The sequence below is a fragment of the Hoplias malabaricus genome, chromosome 6 (assembly GCF_029633855.1).
Source record: "Hoplias malabaricus isolate fHopMal1 chromosome 6, fHopMal1.hap1, whole genome shotgun sequence".
In the NCBI taxonomy this organism is placed as follows: Eukaryota; Metazoa; Chordata; class Actinopteri; order Characiformes; family Erythrinidae; genus Hoplias; species Hoplias malabaricus.
The window spans coordinates 26,245,861-26,272,812 of record NC_089805.1 but is presented as its reverse complement, the minus strand read 5'-3'; the positions used below and the strand labels follow the sequence as shown (position 1 = coordinate 26,272,812).

General features: G+C 39.8%; 1 protein-coding gene across 1 annotated transcript in view; it reads right to left on the bottom strand.

The window, feature by feature from the left end:
• Nucleotides 1–352: 352 nt before the first annotated feature.
• Nucleotides 353–26,952, bottom strand: part of hs3st4 (heparan sulfate (glucosamine) 3-O-sulfotransferase 4) — a 152,575-nt gene continuing 125,975 nt past the window's right edge. Inside the window, exon 2 of the mRNA XM_066675191.1 lies at nucleotides 353–6,581. Coding sequence (XP_066531288.1) covers nucleotides 5,927–6,581 — 655 coding nt within the window. The 3' untranslated portion in view covers nucleotides 353–5,926. The remainder of the gene's footprint in view (nucleotides 6,582–26,952) is intronic.

The following is a 26,952-nucleotide window of genomic DNA, read 5'->3' as shown; positions in this document are numbered from 1 at the left end:
AAAAATGGCTTGTGCCAACATTTTGGGGACAAAATTGCAAATATACACAACTTTTCAAAGACCATTTCATTGCTTTAAAAAAGGTGATGCCTTTTGTTTGCTCTTTTCTAGGAATAACAACGCTTTATTTTTCCTCAAATTTTACTGTTTTAATTTTTGGACAAATTAATCTGAGGGTTAGACTTTATTCAAGAAATCTAATATTTTATTATCATTATTATTTTGTTCCAAAAGCACTGTCATTTCCTTTTTGAATTCCTTTTTTAAGGCCTTCCCTCCCCCTCCCCCTCCCCCCATAGGCCCACTCCTATTTCTCTTTCTCATCCCGATTCCCACTGTATGTGTCTCTGGTTCACTGAGTCAGCAGCAGTGTTGCCAGTGATGCACAACGGCAGACCATCAGCTCTTAACGGACGGCTCTCCAGCCCCTGTGCCTTGTCTTTATATCTCCTTTATTGGCTCTGTTTAAAAAGACTAGCTTCATATATACATTATACACTTTTATTATGTACACTAGAGCAGTAGACATGGAGGTCAAAGTGCAAATACATACCATATTCATAAAGCTGTATGTTTCAAAAATACTGATTCGCAGGAACTCTCCTCTGCCACAAACTTAATATAACCCTGTCATACACTCTTAGAAATAGAAGTGCCACAGAGGCTTCTATGAATGATATTGAAGAACCACTTTTGGTTCCCTAAATAACTTTTCAGTTTTAAAGGAATGCATCACGGTTCGGGCAGGTGTTTGTCTTTGTGGACCCCTCCTCAACCAACATTTCTCCTGGAATAAGAATAATAATGCAGAGGCTGTTCCCTCTTTTACGGTTTTTGCCTTTCCGGCAAGGATTTATAGTAGACACTGAAACATTTTTGATGAAGATTTGATGGCATTCAACCATGAAAACTTCAGTGAAGTTAGGTTCTGCTGTATATGACTGTGTGGATGATTAGCTCTGGATCACAACTCATCCCATAGATATTGGAGTGTGCTCTATCATAACAGAGAATGCCATTCAATTCAATTACTGTGGCTTCTTCCATCAGTCTAGCCTACACTTGGCATTGAGGCATATGCACTTTTAACCCTAGGCTCATGTGCAGCTTCTCCAGGGCCTCATTTCATATAATCCTAAATGGCTTTTTAACTGTGCAGCATGCCAGCCTTGTAGCTCCAATTAGAAATAAAGAAATAATAAATAAAAACTTCACATGGCTGGTGAATTCTGTTTGGGATGAAGGCTACATCATGTATACATCAAACATTATTTTGCCTGTGGATTTATGACACAGGAAAGAAACATTTAATGTTTAAAAGACCTTCCACATTATGTAAAGTTTCAGCCAGACAGTTTATCCAAGAACTGTACATTTAGCAACCTGTATTTGTAAGAGTGTATCTCCTTTCATTCACATTTTCTTCCTCACAGTGTTTTGATTGTAGTCTCACAACAATCTCGGTAAGAAACAAAAGAACATTGTCTGAAAAAGAAAGCTGAAAAAGCAGGGCTTTGAGCAGACCCTAGCAATAGCCGTAGCCACTGCCTGTATCAGAGAGAAGGTAAAGAATTGAGTGTTCTGCAGGGAGTAGACAGATGTGAAATCTGAGAGGCTTGGGCAGCAGCAGGGGAATCAGTGGACATCGGAGCCTCGTGCTGGTCATCAGCATTGGGGCACGGGAATGGAAAGGGCAGCGCGGTGGTTACTCTGATTGAACCAACTGCTATGTGTAACTATCTCTTGGCCTTAGTGTTCCCTCAGGCCATAAACACATGCTCCAGCCGAATCTGCCCGGAGGACTTCAGGGATGATGCAGTACGATCAGCCGATAGCCACCAAAGCTGGTGCAGGAAAGTCTGTGTTTATTGATTCATTGACCTTATTGATTGTCTAAGTTGTTGAAGAGCGCAAGGGGGAAAAATAGACTCGAACTCTAAACAATGGCCTGAAAAATAACAATGAAGAGTAGCAAAGAAAGAATGAACAGTCAGGGGCAGTTGATGAGAAGGTTAGGACAATGTCAGGGGTTTGTGAAAAGCAGGAGGTGGTAATGAAACCCTGTTATCATAATCACGACCGTGTTGGCAAACGAGAATCACTCTTGGCTCTGATTAAAAGAATTAAAGAAGAAAAAGCCCTCCACCATCTAAGGAAATCCAGGCATTATACAACTGGTTCTCTTCTTAGGTTTTGTTGCTGCAGCAGTCGCCCTCAATGCTCCTGATGGGTTGACTGTCTGTTATAAATTATTGAAGCAAATAAATTATGAACAGCAAGCCAATAAGAACTCTAAATGCTTATCTCATTTTCTTAACCCTGAGGGCTCGATTTAAATGTCATAACACAAATGTAATTATCATATTTCTACAGTCGTCCAGGGCCAAGTTCTGCAACGCAAAAACATTTAAATGATGGCGAAATGTGATTAACTGAGCATATGTTGTTCCATATTCTCCTGTGATAGATCAATAAATCTTGCCTACATACTGTCGCTATATCTGCACCTGTGCTAGAAACAACATCAAGCTCATTATTTGTTTGCTATTTATTGAAATAATTTTCTACGTTGTTAAAGGAAATATGTCGACTTGCATATGTCGGCTTGGCCACTGTTAGAATCTCTTTGACTAACCAAAAAGTACCCAGAGGAAATAATAATATATTGGAAAATGTCATCAATATACAGCACTGTGCAAAAAGGTGACTCTTCATTTCATTCATTTCCAGCTAAAACTGCAGTTAAAGACAAGTTATTCACTGTTCAGAAGATATCCCTGAGGAAATTAAATATAGGGTAACCCATTTGCATTGAAGCAGAAATAGAAATTGCCTAAACTTGATATAGAGTAAATGGTAGACAATCAAATCTGTCACAATACTTTAAGTCAGGGCTTCCCAAGTAGGAGGCATCAAACTGTTGCTTGGGGGTGGAGTTGGGGGGTAATGAATACATATATGAATCCTGTCACCTGTAATAATTCAAAAATGATTTGTCAGTTTATATTGTTTTGTTCAATAAGAAGTTGCCATTTTTATTGGCTTGCAATGTTTAAACTAACACTGCAGTGGAAATTGAAAACTAAAACCTGTAGGTAGACTGTGGTGTTGTGGTGGCTCAAAAATATACTTATTTGAAATATACTAATATATAGGCAACAATTGCTTTAAGCATTAATCTTGGAAATATGGAAGAAAATCCAGCTCAGTTTCTGCTTCAGATCTGAGGCTTCTGTCCTGTTCATGCTTCCATTGTGACATGACAAAATCATCCTTGCCCTGGTCTGGGCCACATTCTTTATTGTTTGGCCCACTTGCCACGTGGAATGATGGCACTTGAGAAAACCACACGAGGGGCCACATAAACATCAGAGTGGGGCCATAGCCAGAGGTCAATTTTTGGTCATTATTGTATTGGTCCAAAATGGCTCAGGTATTCTCCCTGTGTGTCTTTGCTGAGCCATGGCCAAGAAACAGTATCTGGAGGTGCTTGGACAGTGGAGAGACCTTCCGAAAGGCAGGATAAAGGTTGAAGATGTTATTCTAATCCTGCTCTATAGTAACATTGATTTATTTTGCTGTTTCATATGTATTACTTCAATTAAGATGGAACTGACTCTGACTGCTACTGTTCCATGAAAGTAAACATTGACAGAACGTGCTACAAATGAGTAAGATACAAATAAGTTTCTGTGGTAATTTAAAAAGTGAATAAAAACTTACAGAAAAGTTAAACTTCAGCCACCAACAAGGTAAAATTGGCTTCTTACTCAAGCATACCCTTCCACCTTAAAAATGTGGAACAGGAGTTTGTTTTGCTCTGAGAACAGTAGTTCTCCATAATCATCTACGTTGCCTTTCATAGCTCAGTAAATTGATATTGTATTGATATTTTTGAGACTTCTATGTTTCACGTTTTCTGCTTTGCTTTCCCCTGACCCTGAACAATGAGAAACATGTATTTAATGATCGCTATGTTAGGAAATTCAATAAATGACGTATAGTCTTTGACATTTGCACAGTACTATATTACAGAAAATAAATTCAATATAACATATTTCCTGTATATTATAATTTTGAATGGGCAATTAACTCATGACATACAGATGATATTCAAAACACAATCGACTATTTGATGCACAGTAATGTGTGCTTGATCAAGCTCATCAGCATGGCTATGCTAAGTGCCTGAATGGGGAATTTAGGTTATCTGGACTTTGACTTTACCTCTATGTAATACCACCAATCCCTGACCTCTTATCCAAACCTTTTCGAAAGCACCGAGACAGTACAATGCATATTTTATGTGAACAGCATGAGCATCAGAAGGAATGTCAGCACCTGAGCAAGTACATTAGCATCTGGTGTTACACTCATTTAAATCAAGCCCTGTGATTCCCTGTGTCCAAAAGTATGCGGACACTTGCACATCCCGCCTTTACGTTTCTGAAACCACGAAATCATGGGCATTAATGTGGATTTTGACCATACGCTCATGTGCAGCTCCAAATCATTCCATTCTATTGGGTGTCAGCAATAGGCACACCTTAAATAGTAGCCATCTAGCCAAGGAATGCCTGGATACATTTGGACATTAAGGGGATACATCAGCATGAGAAGCTCTGTTTTACCCCGTGGCAACTTTGGCCGGCAAGTGATAAACAAGTGGAAATCTTCTTTTTGACATTGACAATGTTCCAGAGGCCTTCTCCTTTAATAACCAATTTATCTTGGGTGTCAGAAGAGTGTGGAACAGCAGATGTTGGGTAACACCCTACCGCTCGGTCCGTCTGTATTGTTGCTGCGCTCATTACCACTTTGTTCTAGGAGTATAGCATCCGCCAAATTCTAAGGAGCGGGGCGGTTTAAAGGCGGTTATGAAGCATATGTGCCGCACTTTGGAGTTTTTCGCTAATGAATCCCTTGCATGATAATGATGCTTTGAGTGGAGATGCTCAGCTCCGAGCTGCTCTGCCTACGCTGTTGAAAAGAGGAATTAGCCAATTAGTGGACAGGGCATAATAAGGTAAATTGAGCGATGGTTTGACAAGGACACCAGCTTCTTCAGGAAGGTATCCCACAGTGCTCCACACCTCTTGAAGTTAGAGGAGATCATATTTGGTGCCAAGTCATTAGGGTAAGGTTTCAGATGGTACTTGAGGAACAAAAAATATATTACTTCAATTAAAGAAAACAAACAAACTATAATATGCGGCTCGCTGAAAGTGCACTTGCTTGTCCCCGGTGTGATGTTCAATATCCCACATAATGGGAACGCCTGTGCAATAAGTGTGGAATAGAGCAGAAACTGCTTGGATGGAATTGAAAAAATGTCTCTGCAATTATGTGGGACTAAACCTGAAATGGCTGGAATGAACTTTGTTTTGGCCCTAAACTATTGATCTTGATGCCTTGTTTATCCATGACAGTGCGACACCGCTGGCAAATGGAAGGTAATGCAACAGGGACAACAGAAAGAGACGATAAATAAGTCATAAATACATAAATAAATAAAAATAAATAGCAAAGAAATTAGTCTGTATGGCTGAGAAAACGGGGGGTAAGGACACTTAACTCATTGCATGCATCACCATCAATATCGCCATCATCATCATCATCATCATCATCATTATAGACATGATTTATAGATCAACTCTTGTTCCCAAACAAAATGAACAAATTCGACTGTCTGTTTTTGTTTTTTTTTGTTTGTTTGTTTGTATGTTTTTGTCACAAATATAAATATATTTATGTACTGTATAATATATACAACAGTTTATCAACAGGAACACTTTCAGGGGAGCGGGATCAGTCAAGTGTTTTTGCTGCAGATACAGATGAGTGTTTAATGATTGATTGGTGGATGATCAGCTGGTGGAGTGGGGAGCTGAGTTGGGGGCTTCCTGGGGGAAGTGTTAAAAGTGTATCAGTCTCTGGAGCTGGGGAACTCTCCAGCGTTTTCCAGCTCCCACTGGAAATTCTGCCCGGTCATTTGGTAGAACATGTTGTTAAAGGGCTTGTAAAACTTGTGCAGTCTGCGGATGACGTCCGGGTCTATTTTGGGGTGAGTTCTGCCCTTGGACTTGCCAAGGCACCGCGGGGTGCTGCTGTCCTCAGGCTTCTTCAGGCATGGGAAGCCCTTGGTCTTGTTAAAGTAGAAGTGCTTGTCTGTGACGATGCGCTTGAGGCCCAGAAAGTCTTGGACCTTGGCCATCTCTCCGGCCGGGTCCACGATCAGCCTCTCGCCACTTACAAAGTGCATCTGAGATAGAGGGAAGTACTGCATCCAGTTCTCCAGGTGCAGAGCGTAGATCCCGATCCTCAGAGCGCTCCATGAGGCGTCGATGAGTCCCAGCGTCCGGTTCTTGAAGGCCAGGACCTCGAAGGTTGGGATCTCTGGCTTTTTGGACAGAGTCTGTGTATAGTCTGAGATGGCTCGAGTCACAGGATTGCGGACCACTATGATTAACTTGATGTCCTTTGCCATGGAGTGGATACGCTTGGGGGCGCTGTTTGTCACAAAGTAGCTGGGGGTCTTTTCCATCGTGATCTGCCCCTCCAGTGTCGAAGGCATCAAGTCCCTGTGAATAAACCAGATGAAAATTATGTACAAATCAGGCTGAGTGAATACATTTGGTTCATGACTGAACCCCATATATCACCAAATTTATTTAAACTGCAGAAGAGAACCAGTGGGCCACATCCCTTTTTCATCTTTAGGGCCAGATTATGTCTGTCCACAGGGCTCTAGGTCTCTCATTCCACAAAGCTGAGACTGTACTATATTACCATATTACTATATTGTAATTTAATTGTATGTTTTGAAGTTGCATATATATTACACTCCCTGCAGGCTTGTTATTCATTCATTCATTATCTGTAACTGCTTATCCAGTTCAGGGTCGTGGTGGGTCCAGAGCCTAACTGGAATTACTGGGCTAAACCCGGAACACACCCTCGAGGGGGCGCCAGTCTTTCGAGGGATGACACACACTAACACATTCACATTTATGGTCACTTTTGAGTCTCCAATCCACCTACCAACGTGTGATTTTATTTTATATATTTTAATGTTTTGTTATGAAAAAACAAATAAATAAATAAATTCACATTTCACTTTTAAAAATGCGAAAATATTGTACATTTAGGGAACACAGCTGGACTTTAAAACCACTGTAGTACATTTGAATATACCTTTACACTGCTTGTATTTTAGTGTACAATAATAATAATGCACTGTTTTTTTTGACAGTGCAGTGTTGAAATATACAAAAAGCCAGAAGACATTTTTATTTTTAATCTTAGTGAATTACATACCCACTGCGAAATTAAGTTTGCTGATTTATAAGTATAAAAAATTATTTTACATTGAGGTACATGCCTGATATCTGTTCATCTGCTAAAACACACTGAATTTACTGAAAACGGCAAGATGGACGGTTACGGTCAACAAAATTATAATTAAATTAGCACTGACTATAAACAGATAATTTATTTACTGTGTATGAAAAATGATCATAAATATTACAAAAAACTTATGGCAAACCTTCATTACTCCACAGCCCCATGTAAAACCCTACTGTCATTAAAGTGACGATTAACATAGACAATGAAAAACAGCACACAATAAAACGATTGAAAGTGAATGATAGAGGTAGGTGCGAAATTGGTACAATTATTAAGCAGTGGATTATTTGAAATTACAAGGAGAAAATAACTGTTATCATCGCTGGACATTATGGTTGCGAGGTGGAACATACAGCTAATTACACCCACAGAGTAATATATGAAAAGATAAAAGACAGAAGATGAAACGGCGCGGGCGAGCATGCTCATTGCTTAATTGACTCCATCTGTGTTACTCCAGGAGCTGTTTTGGAACTTTAATAATGAGTTCAGCGCATATCATTAATACTGCCGCGCCTGGGGGATTGTTTTGTCGTACATCTTTTCTGCCAGCTCTCTGTCGCTCGTCTCCTTTCCGTCATTCCCTAGTCTTCGGCCTCTTCCTCTCCTCCCCACTGTCCTCCTTTTAAGGTTAAGAGGGCTCAGTCACTGGGGAACGGTGATTAATTATGACATTCCCTCTGATCATTCTTAGCTGAGGAGAAATGTCCACGCTTTCAAAGATTTATCGGAGGGCAGAACGGCGTGCAATTTGCCACTGCTGCAAATATTATGCTCAACTTTGTCCTCGGGACTGAGCCGAGAGATGAATCAACACCAGAGCACAAGTCATTCATAGATTTAGAAAGTTAAAGCCAAAGGAAAACGATGGAAAACACCTTGTTCTGTCTTTTTTTCCATAAATAGCGAGGTCTAATCTGCATGAGGAGAAAGTAATGAATAATTAGCAAAGTTATGATTGTTTTCCTGTCCATAATTCATTCAAACAAACTATGGAATGCTCTGAAAGTGGCACAGTCTGGCTTGTCTTTTCCTTTTTTTTACCTGGTTTTCTTCACAATTTTTAGTCACTGCCAATTCCGCCCACTCGCTGGATCTCCCCAATCACACAAGGCTGCCAGGCTAGCGTTAAGACAACCACTGCTTCTGTTTAAACCACTGCCAACACGTCATTGAGAAGGTAAACACGCTTAGAGGAGAACACTAACTGCCCAGTTCTGTTATGTAATCCTGTAAACATCTAACATTAGCTTGCATCACCTTGAGTAATTGGGAGAGGGAGGGCAATTACGCTCTCTTGGATTTCTGCCTCTGGCTGAGGCACCGCTGGGGACTGAACTTACTGTCTTCCGATAGTAGGGCCAGTGCTTAGACAGTTGCACTACTCTGGAATATTGTGTGGCTCATGTGAGGGCTATAAATCAATGCTGTGAAGCTATTTTAAGGCTATTGTGTGTCAATGCAAACGCAGCAATGTGTACACTGTAATGTTTTCTAACACAAAGTGGTGTTGCAGCATCAAATCATTGCCAGGATTCAGAGACACCCTCCCCTCACCATAGTACAGAACAGATCTTAGGCCAGATCAAATCCCAATTTAACAGTCAGCTATGTGAATAGTTCAGTTAAATGCAGAACTTTCCATGGAGGCAAATGTAAAACAGACATTTTCCAAATAAGTTTGGAGCATTTCTCTTGGTTCATCCATCTTGAAAGTTTCATATTATTATTATTATTATCGTTACACTTATATAGCGCCTTTCTAGACACCCAAGGACGCTTAAGGACACATAGTGTAAAGGACAGCTGCTGTGCTCAAATATATATATATATATATATATATATATATATTTTACAGCAAAGTTATCCCAAAAAAATGACGAGGTGGCTATGTTCCCGCCTTGTGCCCAGTGATTCCAGGTTGGCTCTGGACCCTCCGCAACCCTGAACTGTATAAACAGTTACAGGCAATGAACAAATGAATGAACAATACATATAAATTTTACAAAACAACACTGCACAGAATTGCTGCTACCTCTGCCCACAACATTATTATTTACATTATTAAGGAAATAGTATTTCTGCTGTTTACTTGACTATAAGAAGTCGAGAACAAGGACACGTGTTTATGTGAAATTTTCCACAGTTTTGAGTGGGTAAGTGAATGAGTGTGTGATACCCAGCCCAGGTTGTGCTTGTGTCATGTGGCCTTCGATTTCAGATCAGGACAGACCTCCTTTTGAAGTGAGAAGGCTAGCATCTGCTTATGAAGCCAGTCACCACCTCCAGCCACTAGCCCCCCTCTGAGAGGTGAATGGACAGGGAGGACCATTCAAACCACCCAGACAGATGTGCTCTCTTAGACTAAACCCCATGATTACGTTTTGCATTTTCAGCCCCTTAAAATCAGTAATGGCTACAGCATTCATATTCACTCAGGCTTTACTAGTAATTATAACGTAGAGTGCCCTGGTCACTCTAATGCAACATGATTTGGGCCTCTTGAAATTAATTCAAATTTCACCATGTCACAGAACAGCATGAGATTAGCTAGGCTATTACTCCAGCAGTCGTTACACTCTATATGGCTGTGTTTGCTTGAAATGTGCTCCAGATGGGATTTCACAGATGTATGTACTAATCAAATGTTCTGTTCAAATAGAGACCATCTCTGAGTGCTGAGTTTGACCTCGGAGAGAAAAATCATTGTCCTTCATAGACGGAAGCATTTGTAATAATTGGATGTTGGAAGGAAATAATGAAATAGCAGGGCTGGGAAATCAGTATCTGTATGATGTGTGTCGGAGGTTTATTTTGGTTTGACAGCTGTCAGTATCACGTCCAAACAGCAGTAACACAAGTAAATCAATCTTTAGTATTCCAAATAGCCTCCACTTCTGCCTGCAGTCCACTTTGAAGTGTGGGACACATCAGATGCTGTACATCTGGGTGTGTGTGTTACATATATTACATTTATATACACACACACACACCTATCCCTCCCCACGGACACTCGCTCACAAGTGGCTTTGTAATTTCATTTCTGCACCAACGTTGCACTCCTGATGGGTAATTTCCCAATGGATTATTCTTGGCTCTACACGGTATAGAGCTGTGGCCACTTGGGCCGTAATGGGATATAAAACATATCTGCAGCTAGCACAGTGACTAGCAGCGGTATTAGTTTTCATTATGCTCCATCAGGGCCCTCACACTTCCTCACAGTTGTAATGAATGGTTAAAGATTTTGTTCTCTCCTTTCAAGGTCTTTGGGAGGCGGCTATTTAAGGTCGGCGGTAAAGCACCCGAGATGGCCAGGACTGTATGTTCTACCTCGGTATGAGGATGGAAACACAGTGAAAACTATCCCTACCCCTCCTAAACAAACACAAGACAAATCACCTTGGAGCAACCTATGCAAATGGCATCAAAAATCCAGACAGCCGCCATAAGAGCGGGACTTTTTTAATAACGGCGTCATGCCTCTCTGGCCCGAGTCACCGAGGTAACCCCTCAAGGTAAAGCCTCTTCATTGAAGAAGACGGGTACCCTGAGCAGCCTTTTGTCCTCATCAGGCCATGCCGCCACTCATTATATGTGTAATTACCAAAATATGGAGATTACAGAGGCGCAGATACCTTCATTTACGATTGAGGTCGAACTCATTTCGATCAGGAGAGAGGGAATCAGTCATGGATGGTGTACATTTTAAAATGTCAGAGGGACGATGGAGGCGGAACGGAAAGCACGACGCCTGATAAACAAGCTGATATTCTGAAGCCTCCGCTGGCCTCGCACTCATCTGGAACAGCGGGAAAACAGAAAGAACACGGTTAACCCTGCGCCGCCAGAGCATCCAGGCATGGGTCGTTCAGGTAGGCAGGTAAATAAAGCACACGGGGTCGGAAAAGTCTCTCCTCGCCATCTGCTGTTTACGTACTCATACAAATCACATAACATCCTGTGGCCTTTTGTTCTATAGACCCTCGCCACGCTTGCATAACACCTGGGTACAACACTTACACTTAATGATCCGCTGCTGTTTGGTATGGGCTGATGTGTGGGATAGGTTTATATTTTTAAATTACATTAACAAGCACAAAAACAAGGGCAACGGTCGTAAGGCTAGAAAGCACAAGCTCAGCTAAATAACTGTCTGCTAAAAACTGCTGTTTGCTATATAATATCAGTGACTTCTTTTCTTTCTGCTATTGGGTTATCTTGACATTCAAGGGGTGGGTTGACACAAATAGCCACTGACTTAGTAGCTTAGTGAACAGTTCTCAAGTCTAAGGCCCCCTTAGTGGATAGTAAGTGTCACCACACCATGCCATCAGACTTACCGGCTTTCTAAAAGACTGTCCTCTTTCAACAGCTATCCCTGACCTGCACAGACAAGAGAAATGGTGCTGTTCTATTTTTTTAAGGTGTAAATTGTGGACACTCTGTGGGCCCGAGAGCCACATTACTACACTGAATGATAACTGGATTAGGAACACCTACCTTCTATCTACACTGACCGTCCATTTCATCGGCTCCGCTGACCATACAGCAGCACTTTGTAGTTCGACAATTACAGACTCTCTGTGTCTCTGCATACTTTCTTATCCCCATTCCACCCTATGATTAATGAATGATTCATTTGTTTTTGTATTTTTGACCCTCATAATGCATTGATGAGGATTGTACTGTAAATATGCTCCAGTATTAAAGCTGGGATACTTTTTTTAATGTTGCTGGGAGCTTCTTCCTCTCTTTTTTTTTTTTTTTTTTTTGAGCACTGCTTATATTTGGTGGTTGATTGTGCTTTGGTCACTGAAAGTGTTTTTATTTTCCCAGCATTTACATTAACTTCTTGTTCAGTGTTGTTACAGTCAAAATACAGCATGTCCAATTCACAGATGATGTGTTTGTCTTTGGTACTACATGCTCGAGTCGCTTGGTCTGCTTCTGCATTTAGGATGCTTCCATGTGGCAGATAGGGGCAGAATCACATGACTATAGTTTGGTAGTGTGGTTTTAAAAGAACAGTACATGAACAATAGAAAACACATAACAATAATAATAATAATCTATATAATCAAAATGCACAAGATTATGTTGATTAAAAATTCTGAATGTTGATTGCAATTAATTTCTGATTAATTGCCCAGCCATAGTTAAAAGCAACATTTATGACTGCAAACAAAAACACTTTTTATAAAATTCATATATTTAATAATAAATATAAGATATTTCCTCACTATTTCCTAGCTCTCAAAACTGTTTGTGTGCTGGAAACTGGTCTAATGTGTTTACAAAGCCCCAGTTTACAAAGCCCCAATATAAATTAGTAAAAAAAAAAAAAAACTGTCTCAGTTCGGTATGCTAGGATTTCTCTCTCTCTCTCTCTCTCTCTCTCTCTGCTCATGGCATTTTTTAGACGACAGATTGAACACCAAATGTTAAAAAGGGAATGAGGTTTGCTCTAGTACTGCTCCATAGGTGGGTAATGTTAACTTATTTTTGCTGTTTCTGATTACTAACTGGAAATGTCTAAATGCATTACAGAAATAAAATCTTGCAGACAAGTTAAACTTTAACAGTCATTTTTTCCCCCTCAAACACACCGTCCCAACTTAAAAGACATGAAGCTTCTGAATGTAACCACCAGAGAGAACTGCATTTCTCCACCTTCATAGACGTTTCCTTTAATGCTTCACTGAGAATAGTGATTATGGACATACCGTCATCATTCCAGCTAGCTTCTTAATTAGTGTCACCACACAATCTGTCTTTGGCAAAAATAGAGCCACACACATGCACACATGCATACACTCCCCGTGCACCTCTTAAAGAACAGTACACCTTTTCTAGCTGTTACAGGGACAACACCCCCCCCCCCCCCAACACCCAAAAAAAAAAAAAAAACAATCATTCAGCATGTTATTAATATGTTAATTTAATACACATGTCAGAAAAAAAAAATCTCTGACACCACACATAGATGTCATATCAACTTGGCAAGTTGACACCCCCCTCTTGGAATTAATGTTTACATACATTTAAATAGCACTATATCAGTTGTCACCAAAGTCATACACAGGCGTAATGCAGCTTCATGCACACTACCCTAGAGTAAAGAGATATTGTACATCCTTTAACCAACAAATCCTATTTTGTACATAATAAAACAAAAACTTTCTGAGACGTTTCTAGAGATTCTAAAATATACAGCAGTATAACCACTCATACAGATGAGTGACAGTACATAATAATAAGCAGCAGCTCCAGGACTTTACAACTTTAAGCATACAAAAAAAGTCTCTGCTCTTAGTGCTTTGATGTTAAAAGCAATTTAATTGCCACTCACAAAGAGCTACGAGCAAGATGGAGAAAGACAAGGTATGATCTGCAGAATCACTTTACTCTCCTTTATTCATTTCTCTAAGTAAACCTTTTCCCTGGTTACTGTGCAGAAAGAGAGAGAGAGAGAGAGCTATATCTTTCAGAAATCAGGAAAAAAAGCAGAGCATCTTTAGATCCAATGAACATGAAGCCCAGCACAAAGTGCAGACAGTCATTAATTAAATTGCTGGATTGAAGCTCCTGCAAAAGAAAAAGCTGAAGAGACTTTTATCAAGTGAGCCATACAGCCGTTTTAAGAGCTTCATCAGGATGACACATGCACATATCACAAAATAAAGCATTGTTGTTACTGCTTTATCACAGTCCTCATCGTCTCACACTGCAAGCCCCCAAAACTAATACCCATGGGAAGGGAGAGGGGGCAATTTCTCCCTACTCTTACTCCAGGGGCATTTGTTGGCTAGGCAGTTCATTTTTAAGGATCTGTTTTTCACTGTGTTCGCATACAGAAACATATTCCATGTAAATCCAGACCTGTTCTCCATCTTTTCAGAAGCACCTGATCACAATGTAATAGCTATATATTGCCACAAAAAATGCTATGCCTGTTACACATATTTGTAGTTTGACCCTTTGAACCACCCATAGTTCCACCCTGAATCTGAGTGGCTCACATGCTGCTGTTTTTTTATCAATAAATATGCTCTGAAGTGGTGCTGAAAGAATAAAGCAGGCTTTTTTTAAATTTCAGATATATTTTAAATGTTTATCACTTGTTTTCTCCTGTTGGATTTGAGTTGGAAGGGTCTAAATTGAGGTCAAGTCAGTAAGTAATAGGTTCAGCCGCTTTAAGACTGTTTGAAATAAGGTTGCTGTAGGTTTTTGTTTGTTTATTTTACTCTACAATTACACAATGTAAAATTTTAGTCACAAAATCACATTCCTCATTTGTGTCCAATTTTCTTTTTGGAATCATGCTCCTGATAATAATAAGGACAACTGGGCGCAATTTCAGGGAAATGTGGTGGATTGGGACTCATTAAACCCATAACTAAGATTTATAATCTTTATTTTGCTGAAGATCTGTTTTAAAATCTTTCTCTAATGCAACATGGATTTGCAAAACATCTCATTCCCAATAAAGGCACCATCCTCTCAATTCTTATTTACAAGTCTGCAGAAGCTCGCCCTAATCACTAGCAAAATTCTGAATACGTAAATGATTTTCCTGTTGGGAAGTTCCTCATCAGAATGAATCAGATGGCTCAAACACGTCTGGCTGAACCACGCTGATCCTGCTAGTTGCATGTGCCATATTTTTGTAGCTCGTTGGCAATGTCACTCCACCCTGCTACTAACGGGGTTGCTTACGTTGCCATGGTAATGCCACTGTCGGTTGTCCTGGGATCTGACTTGCCTTAGAGTTCTGAGTGGGCAGCAGCTTGGAAGTATTGAAGTAATTAACTGCTATTAAACAGCATTATTATATAAATATGTGGTAAAGACTTATACCTATACTTTAGGACAGACATACATTTTTAGATACTTAAAAAACAAGTGGGCAGGAGCTTTAAAAGAAGGTTTATTTATAAACAAAATGTGGCTATTGTCATTTCTAAGCAAAACTCACCACTGATCATTTTATTTAAATTTAATTAAATAAATGTATTAATTATTTAATTTATAAATTAAATCTTTTTTTAAAGACTTGTATTTGACACACGTTTGAACACGCACTTTATTTCAGATATACCCTTTTAGTCCACTAAAGCTGTCCAACCCATTTCTTTTAAATGTTCAGCCTCTTCACTCACTAGCAGTCTACTAATCACCCCTCCACCCCACCACAGATTCACACCTAATGTAATAAAAGGTATAGACATACACAAACATTTAGATTAGTTTAGTGTAACAGAGCTTATTCAAAGCACAACTAGCATGGCCAGTTTTATCCTGTGTGTGGGATGCAATGTGTGCATTGTGACTGAGCAGCTGTCCAGAAACTTTAGACCATATAGTGGATTTGAGACAAGTAAACAAGACATAGGCTGTGAATGAACCAATGTCCACAAATATTTGGCCATATAGTATATTTGAGGCAAATGAACTATTCATAGGCTACAAAACTCACCACTGAGTCTGCAATATCAGTAATATTAGCAATATTTGTGAATATTATTTTATAGCATTATAATAGTAATGTCAATCAGAAACATCCTAATATGGAATCAAGGTCCTATCATGCAGGCCTACAACAGATAGTTTTCAATAGGCGTTATATAAGTCTTCCACTGTGTTTTTTTTTTTTTTATGCCCTGACTCAGTTGACTGGCTCAAGGTAAAATACCTCTTAGATGACTATCTGCTGTTAAATGCAGCAGGTCTCCACAGTCGCACACTCTGTGATAGCAAGGAGAAAAGTGCACTTCTTCTCTGCTGCTCACCAGATAAGAACAATGAGAGGAGATTTGGCATGGTGTAACACCTTCTGTAGCCTGGGACTCTCCATCAGTGTCTCTTGTGGAGCTTTACTAGCCGGACTGATACAACCAAAATATATAATCCAGGAAATTACTGATGATATACTGCCAAATTCATATTGTTAACAAAGTCAACTTTGGTATGATTGTATGGTTGGTGACTAGGGTTACTCGTGCTGCTGGACTGCAGCTGTATGGTTGAATGAATGAATAGGTCTGTTTAACAGGATGAATATGGTCATATGACTGGTTGTATGTTTGGTAAGTGGCACTGTAGGGTTGGTTGTATAGGAGTTATAGTTACTGAATATGGCTGTTTGCTTGGCATTTACGGTAATATGATTGGTTGTATAGTTGGTGATAATGGACCAATATGTTGATGTATGTGCTCTGTCAAAAATAGTTCCCTATTCACTATAAAATGCACTATATTTGTAGTAATGTCTGAAAGCATACTAGACAATTTTCAGTGCTTTCCCACAGTGCACCACAAAAGTTAGTGTGCAACCCGTGTAAAATAGCTGACACTAATTGATAGTGGATACCCATACGCACTGCTCTGTTTGGTAAAAACCTGCATGAAGTAGTATCCAAAATCACTCACTACTGTCCTGAATCCAGTTCTGTATTGTTGTGCACTATATAGTGAGTGATATAGGGAGCCATTTCAGAGAGTATGGTTGCATACCTCAAAAATATGGCTTGTTAGTGAATATGGTCACATGCTTGGAGGTCCCATTGGTTGTATGGTTCGAGGGTGTGATATGGCTAGTGTACATGCCTGCTGGGTAGGAAAATATGTTCATATGAGTTGTGAATAGATGTTTGTTTGTAAAGTCTGTGAACACAGATTGCATGGTTGCTGAGTATGATTATATGATGAAAACGGTTGTTTGGTTGGTGAACATGTTCATAGGATTGGTAGTATGGTTGGTGGCTATGGTCGGATAGTAAGTTTTATGGCAGGTGAATACAGCTGCACACCAACACGTCCTCCCTGCAGAATGTAAGCCTATTATGTCACTGCAGAGCGCTTGACTTCAATAGGAGCGTTAAGGCGAGGAACTGACAGCTGGACCTCTTTTCTCTCCACCCCTCCCCTGATCCCCAGAAGACCGTTCTACTTCCAACCGGGAGGCCGCCTGACGCTTTCTCTAACACCATCACCAGACTGCAGCACTCAGATCTAAAGCGATGTTTATTTGCTTTTTTGGACCCGGAACGTGTTGAAACAAAACTGACAGAGAAAAAAAAACTTTATGGATCTTCGCAAGATCACCATAAACCTGATAATTGCTCTGTGAAACCACCCTGTATATCACCTTGTAAATTAGCTTGTTTTTCCTCTCAATGTCTTTTAAAATGAAGAATTACAGAAGACAGTGGCGCCAAGATACCCCCCCCCCCCACGACCCCATTCAGGCTGCAACTCTGTTTATGAATACAGCCGTCCTAAGGGGCAAAAGTGGGTGTCGGGGGGGTTGGGCTGTACTTTCAGTTTTATCGCTCACTCAGACTGGGCTATAGCAGCCTGCCAGTCATTTGAATATTTATACATTTCCTTTCCAAACGTTCCACCCTTGTGTTGTTTATGTCCCCCTGGACAAGCCTCTGAGAGCGCTTCAGGCTACACACATACAATTTGCTCACAACAGCCCTCGATAGCCTGTGATTACAAAAACAAGTGCATGCGTGGTGGGGTGCTATGCTGAGGAGCAGCACTGAGTACACCAGCAAAGTGATCAGTCCGCCTCTTTATCTTTTCACTGTCGCTGGGGAGAATTTATTGGCATTAAAAAAGAGAGGAGGGGAGTTTTAAAAAAAAAAGCAAAGCTCAACCAGTAGCATAATTGGCAGTTCCACCTGGCTACATTCGAAACTAAGGCTATAATTTATATCCAGAAAATCGAGCACATCTGGTTCACTTAAGCAGAACCGATTAATATGACAGATTGAATCTGATAGGTTTTATAGCGGGGGGAGGGGGGGCAGAAAAAATAGGGATGAGCGTTCATTCGGCTAGTCGGGAAGATTTGACTGGTGGCCACGGACGATAAGGCTTCAGCTACAGCCACCACTGCGCAGGCCCCCAGTGTGAGTGACAGCAATGAAGGGCATCCATTAGCGCGTGGGAAAGTGTGTAGGCACAGCCGCTAAAGCCTGCTAAATCAGAGAGCATATGGTGTGCGTCCCCATCAACAAGCTTCCAGAGACTGACATCAAACACGACATGTATCAGCCAACCTCGCCCGCCAGCCGGCTAGGCCTGGATCTGCTCACACACACACACACTCGGCACACTATTAATGAGCGCTGCATATTTCTGACCTCATGCAAGGTCCAGCAGACGTGCAGGTGATTTCAACCTCGCCAAGCGTAAATGCCTTTTTTCATCATGTTTGGGTGTTTTATTTATTTATTTTTATTTACTAATTTTGGGCCTTTTCCATTTAGCTTGTTTTTATACATGTTTTCAAAAATCACACACACACACAAAACATGAATGGAAAGCCCAGTACACTCACAAATTCTTAGTGGACACTTTTGAACAGCCTATCTTTCTATGAGTGCATGTTCTTAGACTGTGGGAAGAGACTGGGGTACCCAGAAGAAACCCACGCCGACACTGAGAGAACACACAAAAGTCCTCACAGACAGTGACCCGAGTCTGAGTGAAGATTTAGTGATTGTCTATACATTCTATAGCCTTGTTTTCATAAATCCTTAGCATCAAGCATTTTTTCATATCTATAGTATTAAACATCATGGAGTATGTGCCTCATGAAAAAACATCATGGTATTTTGCTGAAAACAGAAGCCTATTTTCAGCGATACAGTACAACAGGAGGATTACGCTTACTAAAATAATTCCTCTAGCTCTAAATCTTGCTCAGTTTTTTTTCCAAACGTGTTCTGTTACCAAGAAAATCTAACACTGGACCAGCATCTTTCCTCAGGCTGCTGCTGGATGATGAGCAGAGATCCTCTGGAGTGCAGCGGTGCTTTTAGAACACTCTCCGACCACAGCCACTCCATCGGGCTCGAAGACTTGCTTGAGTCAGCATCACAGGACCCCATTTGTCCACAGCACTTACTTATAATAGCCTCGGCAAACTAGCATTCAGGGCCAGCCAAGGCTTCGCTCACTCTCTGACTTCATCTCGCAGCTCTCTGCTACATCACCTCTTACAGGAAACCTGAACATTGCTATTAATAAAAATGCTGCATGTCAACCGTCTCCATGTTCTCTGCTGTGGTCGTCTGTGGAGCAACAATCATGCTGTTAGCACCTTCCTGTGTGTCTCATATTCCCGTTAATGAACTTCAGAAAGAAATCATGAGCTAGCTTTCTATATGTGGTTTCTTTCTTGGATTTTATGTTTCGTTTGAAATCTATTCATAATACTTGTATAAATGTATGGAAATAATAGTCCCAAATAATTTTAATGACAATTTTCATTTTCAGAAATGAACATCCTTTGAACGACAATTTCAGCATCCTTTATCATGTTTGTTATAAACCGGTAAATGTACATACCCTCTGTTCTGATTGGCTGCTCTGTATTGTTTATGTTTTCAGGAATTGCATTTTATGGATGTAGCTAATGGACCAGATTTAACCCCCAGGGTTTATTTTACTATTCATTTCAATTTAGTCCAAGTTTAGTCACAATATAAAAGTTAATCAATCAAATCAAAATCAACAAACCAGCCAACCAAACAAAAACATCAATATGACTTTCTGATCTGAGAGTGACAATATAAACCATATTCTAAAACAGCTGCACCGAACCGTTAAATAGACCGTTTTAAATTAATTATGCTGTGTTTGTGACATCACAAAAACAATAAATCCAAAATGGTTTCAACACACTATGGAGCCCTTGGCGGTGCCTTTCAACTTGTAGGCACACTACAACTCACTACAGCTTTTTTAGTTTCCTGTCAAATATAACATTCAGGTTGTTTCTCTAGTTCATAGTGAATCAGTGTGGTCACAGGTCGTGGTGCTTTATCCCTCCCATGAATCCCACAGATGCACTTCTGAGTTTTTGGAGGAGCTGGAACAGTTTTATTTAAGTTCAAGTTTAGTGAGGGACATCAAAGCAATGAGTTTTTATTCAGGTGTTTTTAGAGTCAGGCCACTGGAGCAGACTTCACTTCTGAAATGACTCCAGCACTATGAGGTAGAAATGGCTGTTGGCCTGCGTCTCTCCCCTCCTTTTTTTCTGTTCATTGATTACTCCCTCACAGTGAATCACCCTCAGTGCTCTCCCACCTTAAACCCAGCAGTGTCAACAGCTCAGCTCTATCACCAACACTAAACTAGGGAACCACATACCTGCAGTATCTAAAATAGGGGAAGCTTTTCTACATTCCTCCCAGCTATTCTGTAGCTTGTAAATCAGTCTGGGAAAAGACTTTGGGCCCACTTTGTGTAACTTACAATAATGTAATAATTATATAATTACACAAAACAAAACAAACTCAAACTACTATTTCAAGACAAAGTCAATTATATAAAATATATTATCCCACGTCATTATGTAATGATGATACCATATGATATACCGTTATAGGTGGATTACAGCAGCTTATGTAAATATGAACCTATGAACTTAAAAACAGTACAATATTATAAATGAATGCAACAAAATCAGAATAAATATTAGTATTAAAATAATTCTATATGATTTGCCTTTCTTATCACATAAGATAGTATAATTATAATTAGCCAATTTTAACTTGAGCTTCCTTACAGAACAAGTATCAGAAGGTGTGTTTATTTGGACAAATACAGACCATTTTTAATGAGTTTCCTTTACTGAATATTTGAAATTATTTTACATTTAAAGTACAAATAAATAAGTAGAAATAATTAGGACGCAATATTAGGAAATACCATGTTAACATTAAGCAGGTTTTTGTTTCAAGTATATTCATTCATTCATTATCTGTAACCGCTTATCCAGTTCAGGGTCACTGTGGGTCCAGAGCCTACCTGGAATCATTGGGCGCAAGGCGGGAAAACACCCTGGAGGGGGCGCCAGTCCTTTACAGGGCAAGACAGACAGACACACACACATTCACTCACACACACGGACACTTTTTAGCTGCCAATCCACTACCTACCAACGTGTGTTTGTGGACCATGGGAGGAAACCGGAGCACCCGGAGGAAACCGACGCAGACACAGGGAGAACACACCAACTCCTCACAGACAGTCACCCGGAGCGGGAATTGAACCCACAACCTCCAGGCCCCTGGATCTGTGTGACTGCAACACTACCTGCTGCGCCACCGTGCCGCCCTGTTTCAAGTATATTGTCTTCATAAAATAAAGGGAACATATTTTGCATGTAATCTGTAAAAACTGTGCAATTATCATGTGAGCATTCATAAATTAGTATTTTGCATTTTGTTTTAAATATAGAAATGTCAATACTTTTCCATGATATATAATTATAATAATAATAATATACATTTTCCAATATAGGGGGGCATCATAATGTCCTAATAAAGTGCTTACTAAGCCTTTAAAATGCGTCTTATTTAGTGAACTGGCTGTTTGTTCCCATATTACATTATCCCCATTTGAATGCAGAGAATGTAATATTTTGTTCCCGTTTGTGTTATTTACTTTTCCTCATGAGAGCAAAGCTGTGTGGAACAAAGTGTATTTCAAAACAGCAAGCGAGTCACATGCTGCGCACTCCTGTGTTAATCAGTTCATTTTCAGCTTCTTGCTTGACATGACTTAATAAGAGCATTACAAGTGATCTGGAAAAGTGCTTAATTCACCCTAGTTACTGCCTAATAATGTAGTAATAAGCAGACAGTTCATTAGTAGTTATTGGATTGTTGTGTTAATTATCAGCTGTTCACCTAATAAGGATTTACAAGGATATATTAGTGGATGCTTAATATATTCTGCTTGGTGAGGTTGCTGGGGTTAATAAGATACCAATGATAAATGTATTGACTACCAACTACAGGCTTACTAAAGCTTAATAAGTGTTATAGCTAGGGTTCACGTTAACATTACGGTTAGAAGCAGGTTTATTTTTACAGTTATCTGTAGGTGTAGGGGGTTTGAGTCTGGGTAGGCATTAGAAATTCACTTATACCTCAACAATATATGAAGTGTATTTCCTACCCATTATATAAGTCCTAGTAAAAATCAGAATGCACAAGCTTAAAATCTCACAATGCTCTAGTTCACAGGAAACAAGCAAATACAATCTATTTTGTATTCCAAATGATCCGGGACCTTATTAGACTGTTGTGTGATGGTGAATGTGTATGCCTATATGATTGATTAATGATTCATTAACGACATATGCGAACAATCAGCCTTCTGACAGCTGTATTTTAACAGCTACATGATTCAATGCTGCCCAAATACACTGAGCTAAGCTTCTCGGATGAGCAGGACGTTAATGTGAATGCTGCAGGAGATGGAATTCTCTCCCGGACTATAGTCAGAGAGCAGAGAACGGACTTAATCCTCGGATGAACTTGAGAAAGTAACATTAATAAGAAGAACGGCACTGAAGACGAAAAAATGCTTACCAACTAATCCATCAAACAAAGCGTCAGTGTTTTTTTTCTTCTTCTTCTTTCACACTCTCTCCTTCCCCAGTGTGCTGACCTCTGATATGTTTTAAGGGCAAAGAATATTAAAGCAGGGGAAATGGAGTGAGGCATCAGCGCTTGAGGCTAATGTGCGTACACTGTTGTCATTCGGCTTTTAAATGTCAGAGCCTCTCTCTTAATCTTACTCCTGCTACAACTTTAAGAGAACATCAGCGGCATGTGAGTGACCCAGGTGCTTCTCTCTCTGACACACACACACACACACACACACACACACACACACACACTGTTCTGTATTCCATTCCACTGGTTTGTGCTCTCTGCACCGTTATCAGAATTTCTTTAAAATGTAAACCTATGCATATCACATCCATTTCAAATAGAAGTCAATGTCAGGATCAGAGGCTGGGTAAGAAGTCACCCGTTTAGCATACAATGACCCTTTTTCATCTACGTCTATGGTCATTTCTCATTGTAAAATGAATGTATGCATTCACACACACGCCTGAGGCCACCATGCTCAATGCCAAATGTGGGATAGAGATGTTTTCTGGAGTAATACAGCACAATCCAGCACCTTTGAAATGATTTGGACTAGGATTTGTACTCCAGCTCAACATTTAACATCAGTGCCAGACCTTACTGAGCTCTTGTGGATGAATATGATCGAATCCTCACAGCAATGTTCCAATAGCACAAAGCCTTCCCACAAGATTATGGCTGTTGCTGCAGCAACAGAGGGACACACTCATTGTTTCAGAAGAAAATCTTTACTTCAGTCCACGTTCAAACACTGTGACTATTAGCATTTCTTTATGAAGACTTTAATTTTATACTGATTCAGTAAACAACCACTTCTCACAAAATACACTAAAAGCCACTTCTGCAGTAATTAAGCTCCAGCAGCCAGTGCTTAATGAAAATAAACACAATTCAATCGCATCACTCCACCACCTGAGACACAAACCTACAACACTTTGTACAATGCCCCCAGTAGGGGACCAGTATACAAATTCTCCATAAATTAGTTTATATATTACTAAAAAGAGCACTCCATATTCATAATACTTGTATGTATTGATTCAGCATAACTATAGTTAGGGAGCCTAATTGTATCATATTCCATATTAATTATTTTACACAGTTATATAATTAAAGATTACATGTCTTCTGGAGAATGTAATGAACCTTTAGGGAACAAAACTGGACCACTGATGTACTTTTAAAGTTCCTTTACATAATGCTTTACAGTATCTGTACTGTACCTTTTTTTTTTCTTCCTGAGAGTGTAGGCAGAAACCAGCTTGACTGGCAAACACCAAACTAATCAAACATTGGTAGTTTGGAAATACTTCAGGAGAGATGAGGCCAGCTAAGCTTGCAAGTGCAATAATGCGATAATTTTGAAATGCAATAAAACATTTCTGCAGTGATAACCATCTCAAAATGAAGTATCAAGTGCTCAACAGAAACACTAGCACAAGGAAGCACACTGTAAACAGGCAGTCAGGCCTCTCAGAGTTTTCTGAAAGCCTACCCAATCCAGAGGAGATGACAAATAACAAGTATAAGAGTGAGTAGAAGGTGCTTCTGATGACTGAGCAGCATGGATTTTTTTTATTTTCTTTTATTAGAATATTAATAGAATTTTAGCTGCACTATTAGAAAGAAAAACTCAAATATAGCGATGTCCAGAGTTCCTGTTTGCTTTAGCTTTGGAGAAGAGGACTAGTGGACTATTTTTTGAATCACTAGTTGACTAGTGGAAAATGAGTGTGGTAATATAACCCCTATGCCTGTGTACAGTGCTAAAGTGAAGCCTATGTAAACAGGTGCAGGCATTTTCAGAAGGCCACTGTCAGTGTTCTAGCCTGCAACTAAACAAATGAATCAGTAAGCTGTGATTTTCTGTTCCTCCATGGTGTGAAATGTTTTCTGATAGTGATCGCACAGCCACCCTTCACTGCGTAATGCTTGATTTACAACAACCATTACGCAGGTCGCTAAGAGCTGGAGCAGGGCAGCGTCATGTACAGGCAACAACATGACCCGGTGCTCATATTTATTATTTATTTCTTTACAAACATCTGGCCTGATGGAAATAGACAGCTCAGAATGTTCTAATCACGTACTGAAGGGCCTAAGCCTCTCCATTAAGAGCTAAGCCGACCTATTACTGGAACCTCTGGTAATCCAAATTGTGCTTTTGCTGCCGCAGATAGCGCTTAAAAACCACACATGAAAAGTATTAACATGGCTGTGGAGCATGTGCACAGGCAAATATTCTCCCACCTCTAGGGCATGAGTGCAAGAGGGTGCATCCCTAATAATTGACTCTGAGTGTCTTAGAGAGCTGTTGTTGGGAGGATACCTCCTTCTACCTCTTGCACACAAGTGAACACTGTTCTCAGGGGTCTTAATGAAAAGTTTGTGACATGATTGTCATCACTGTTTTGTCACTGCCAAAACAAACAGTTTTCTTTAGTTTAGATTTGTATTATTATTTTACACTTCGCTGTCTACATTTCACACAGTGGGGGCATTTTATTTAATTGGAATTGGTGGAAAAATGTTCAATTAATCTTCCATTAAAAGTTAATGTTAATATTCTACTGTAAAATGACCTTTTTGAGGTATGAAGCTTTATCAGACAATAATGAAATACATATCTGCAGTATTGTTTGTTCAATTTTTCTATCTTTATCAAATACAGTGCCAACTACAAAAGTAATTTTCAATAAGAAATAGTAAAATCTAATTCAGTTGACAGGTTTTATTTTACCCCTATTTAACCAAAGGCAAGTTATATAGTTTGGATAGAAAATATGTTAATAAATCTAAAACTACTATAGGTAGTTCTATTGTTATTTTAGAGGACAGAAGCCTAACTGATAGAATTTGGGAAACTGATTTGTGCCAAAACTATATTTCTGGGAAAGTTGTGCAACAAAAGAGACTTTTTCTCACTCACTGTGTGTCTGTAACCGCTGATCCAGTTCAGGGTCGCGGTGTTTGCGGAACCTACCTGGAATCAGTGGGCGCAAGGAGGGAATACATCCTGGAGGCAGCATCAGTCCTTCACAGGGTGACACTCACACATTCATTCACACACTCACACCTACGGACACTTGAGACGCCAATCCACCTACCAACGTGTGTTTTTAGACTGTGAGAGGAAACCGGAGCACCCGGAGGAAACCCATGTGATTTCAAATGCATTCCACTACAGAATACAAAATGCATGCCCTACAATGTAATTTGTAACATATTCTGAATACTTTGAATATTTCAAAATTTTCCTACATTTAAAAGTGTGAATGCAGCAATCACACCCTGCTGATTCAAGAAGACTATTCATTCATTATCTCTAACCACTTAAGGCAGGAATACACCCTGGAGGGAGCGCTAGTCATTCAAAGGGCAACACACACACCTACTGACACTTTTGAGTCGCCAATCCACCTACTAACGTGTGTTTTTGGACTGTGGGAGGAAACCGGAACACCCGGAGGAAACCCACGCAGACATGGGGAGAACACACCAACTCCTCACAGACAGTCACCTGGAGTGGGAATCGAACCCACAACCTCCAGGCCCCTGGAGCTGTGTGACTGTGACACTACCTTCTGCACCACCGTGCCGCCCTAAGTAGACTATCCAGTTATGTTTTTCTAATGTATCTACACTCTCAGAAAAAAAGGTACAGTAGAAGTACATTATTGGTCACTAAAAGTACAAACGGTGTGAACACTGAGATAAAACTGTTTAAGTGACCAAAGCACAATCACACACCAAAATATAAACAGTGCTAAAAAAACAAGAGAGGGACAAGCTCCCGGCAACGTTAGAAAAAATATCCCAACTTTAATACTGGAGCATATTAGAGTCACTGAAGTATGAGGGTCAAAAATACAAAAACAAAATAATTGTCATAATCATAATCATGGTAAAATGTACAATTAATCATGATATTGATTTTTGCTCATATCACCCAGCACTCTTTCTATGATCACTTTAACTTAATTTGAGACTGAATAATCATAAATATATAAACCCTTCATGTGATCCATTCATTTAACCAATGAAACAGTATCAGAATACATTTACATATGGTTTGTAT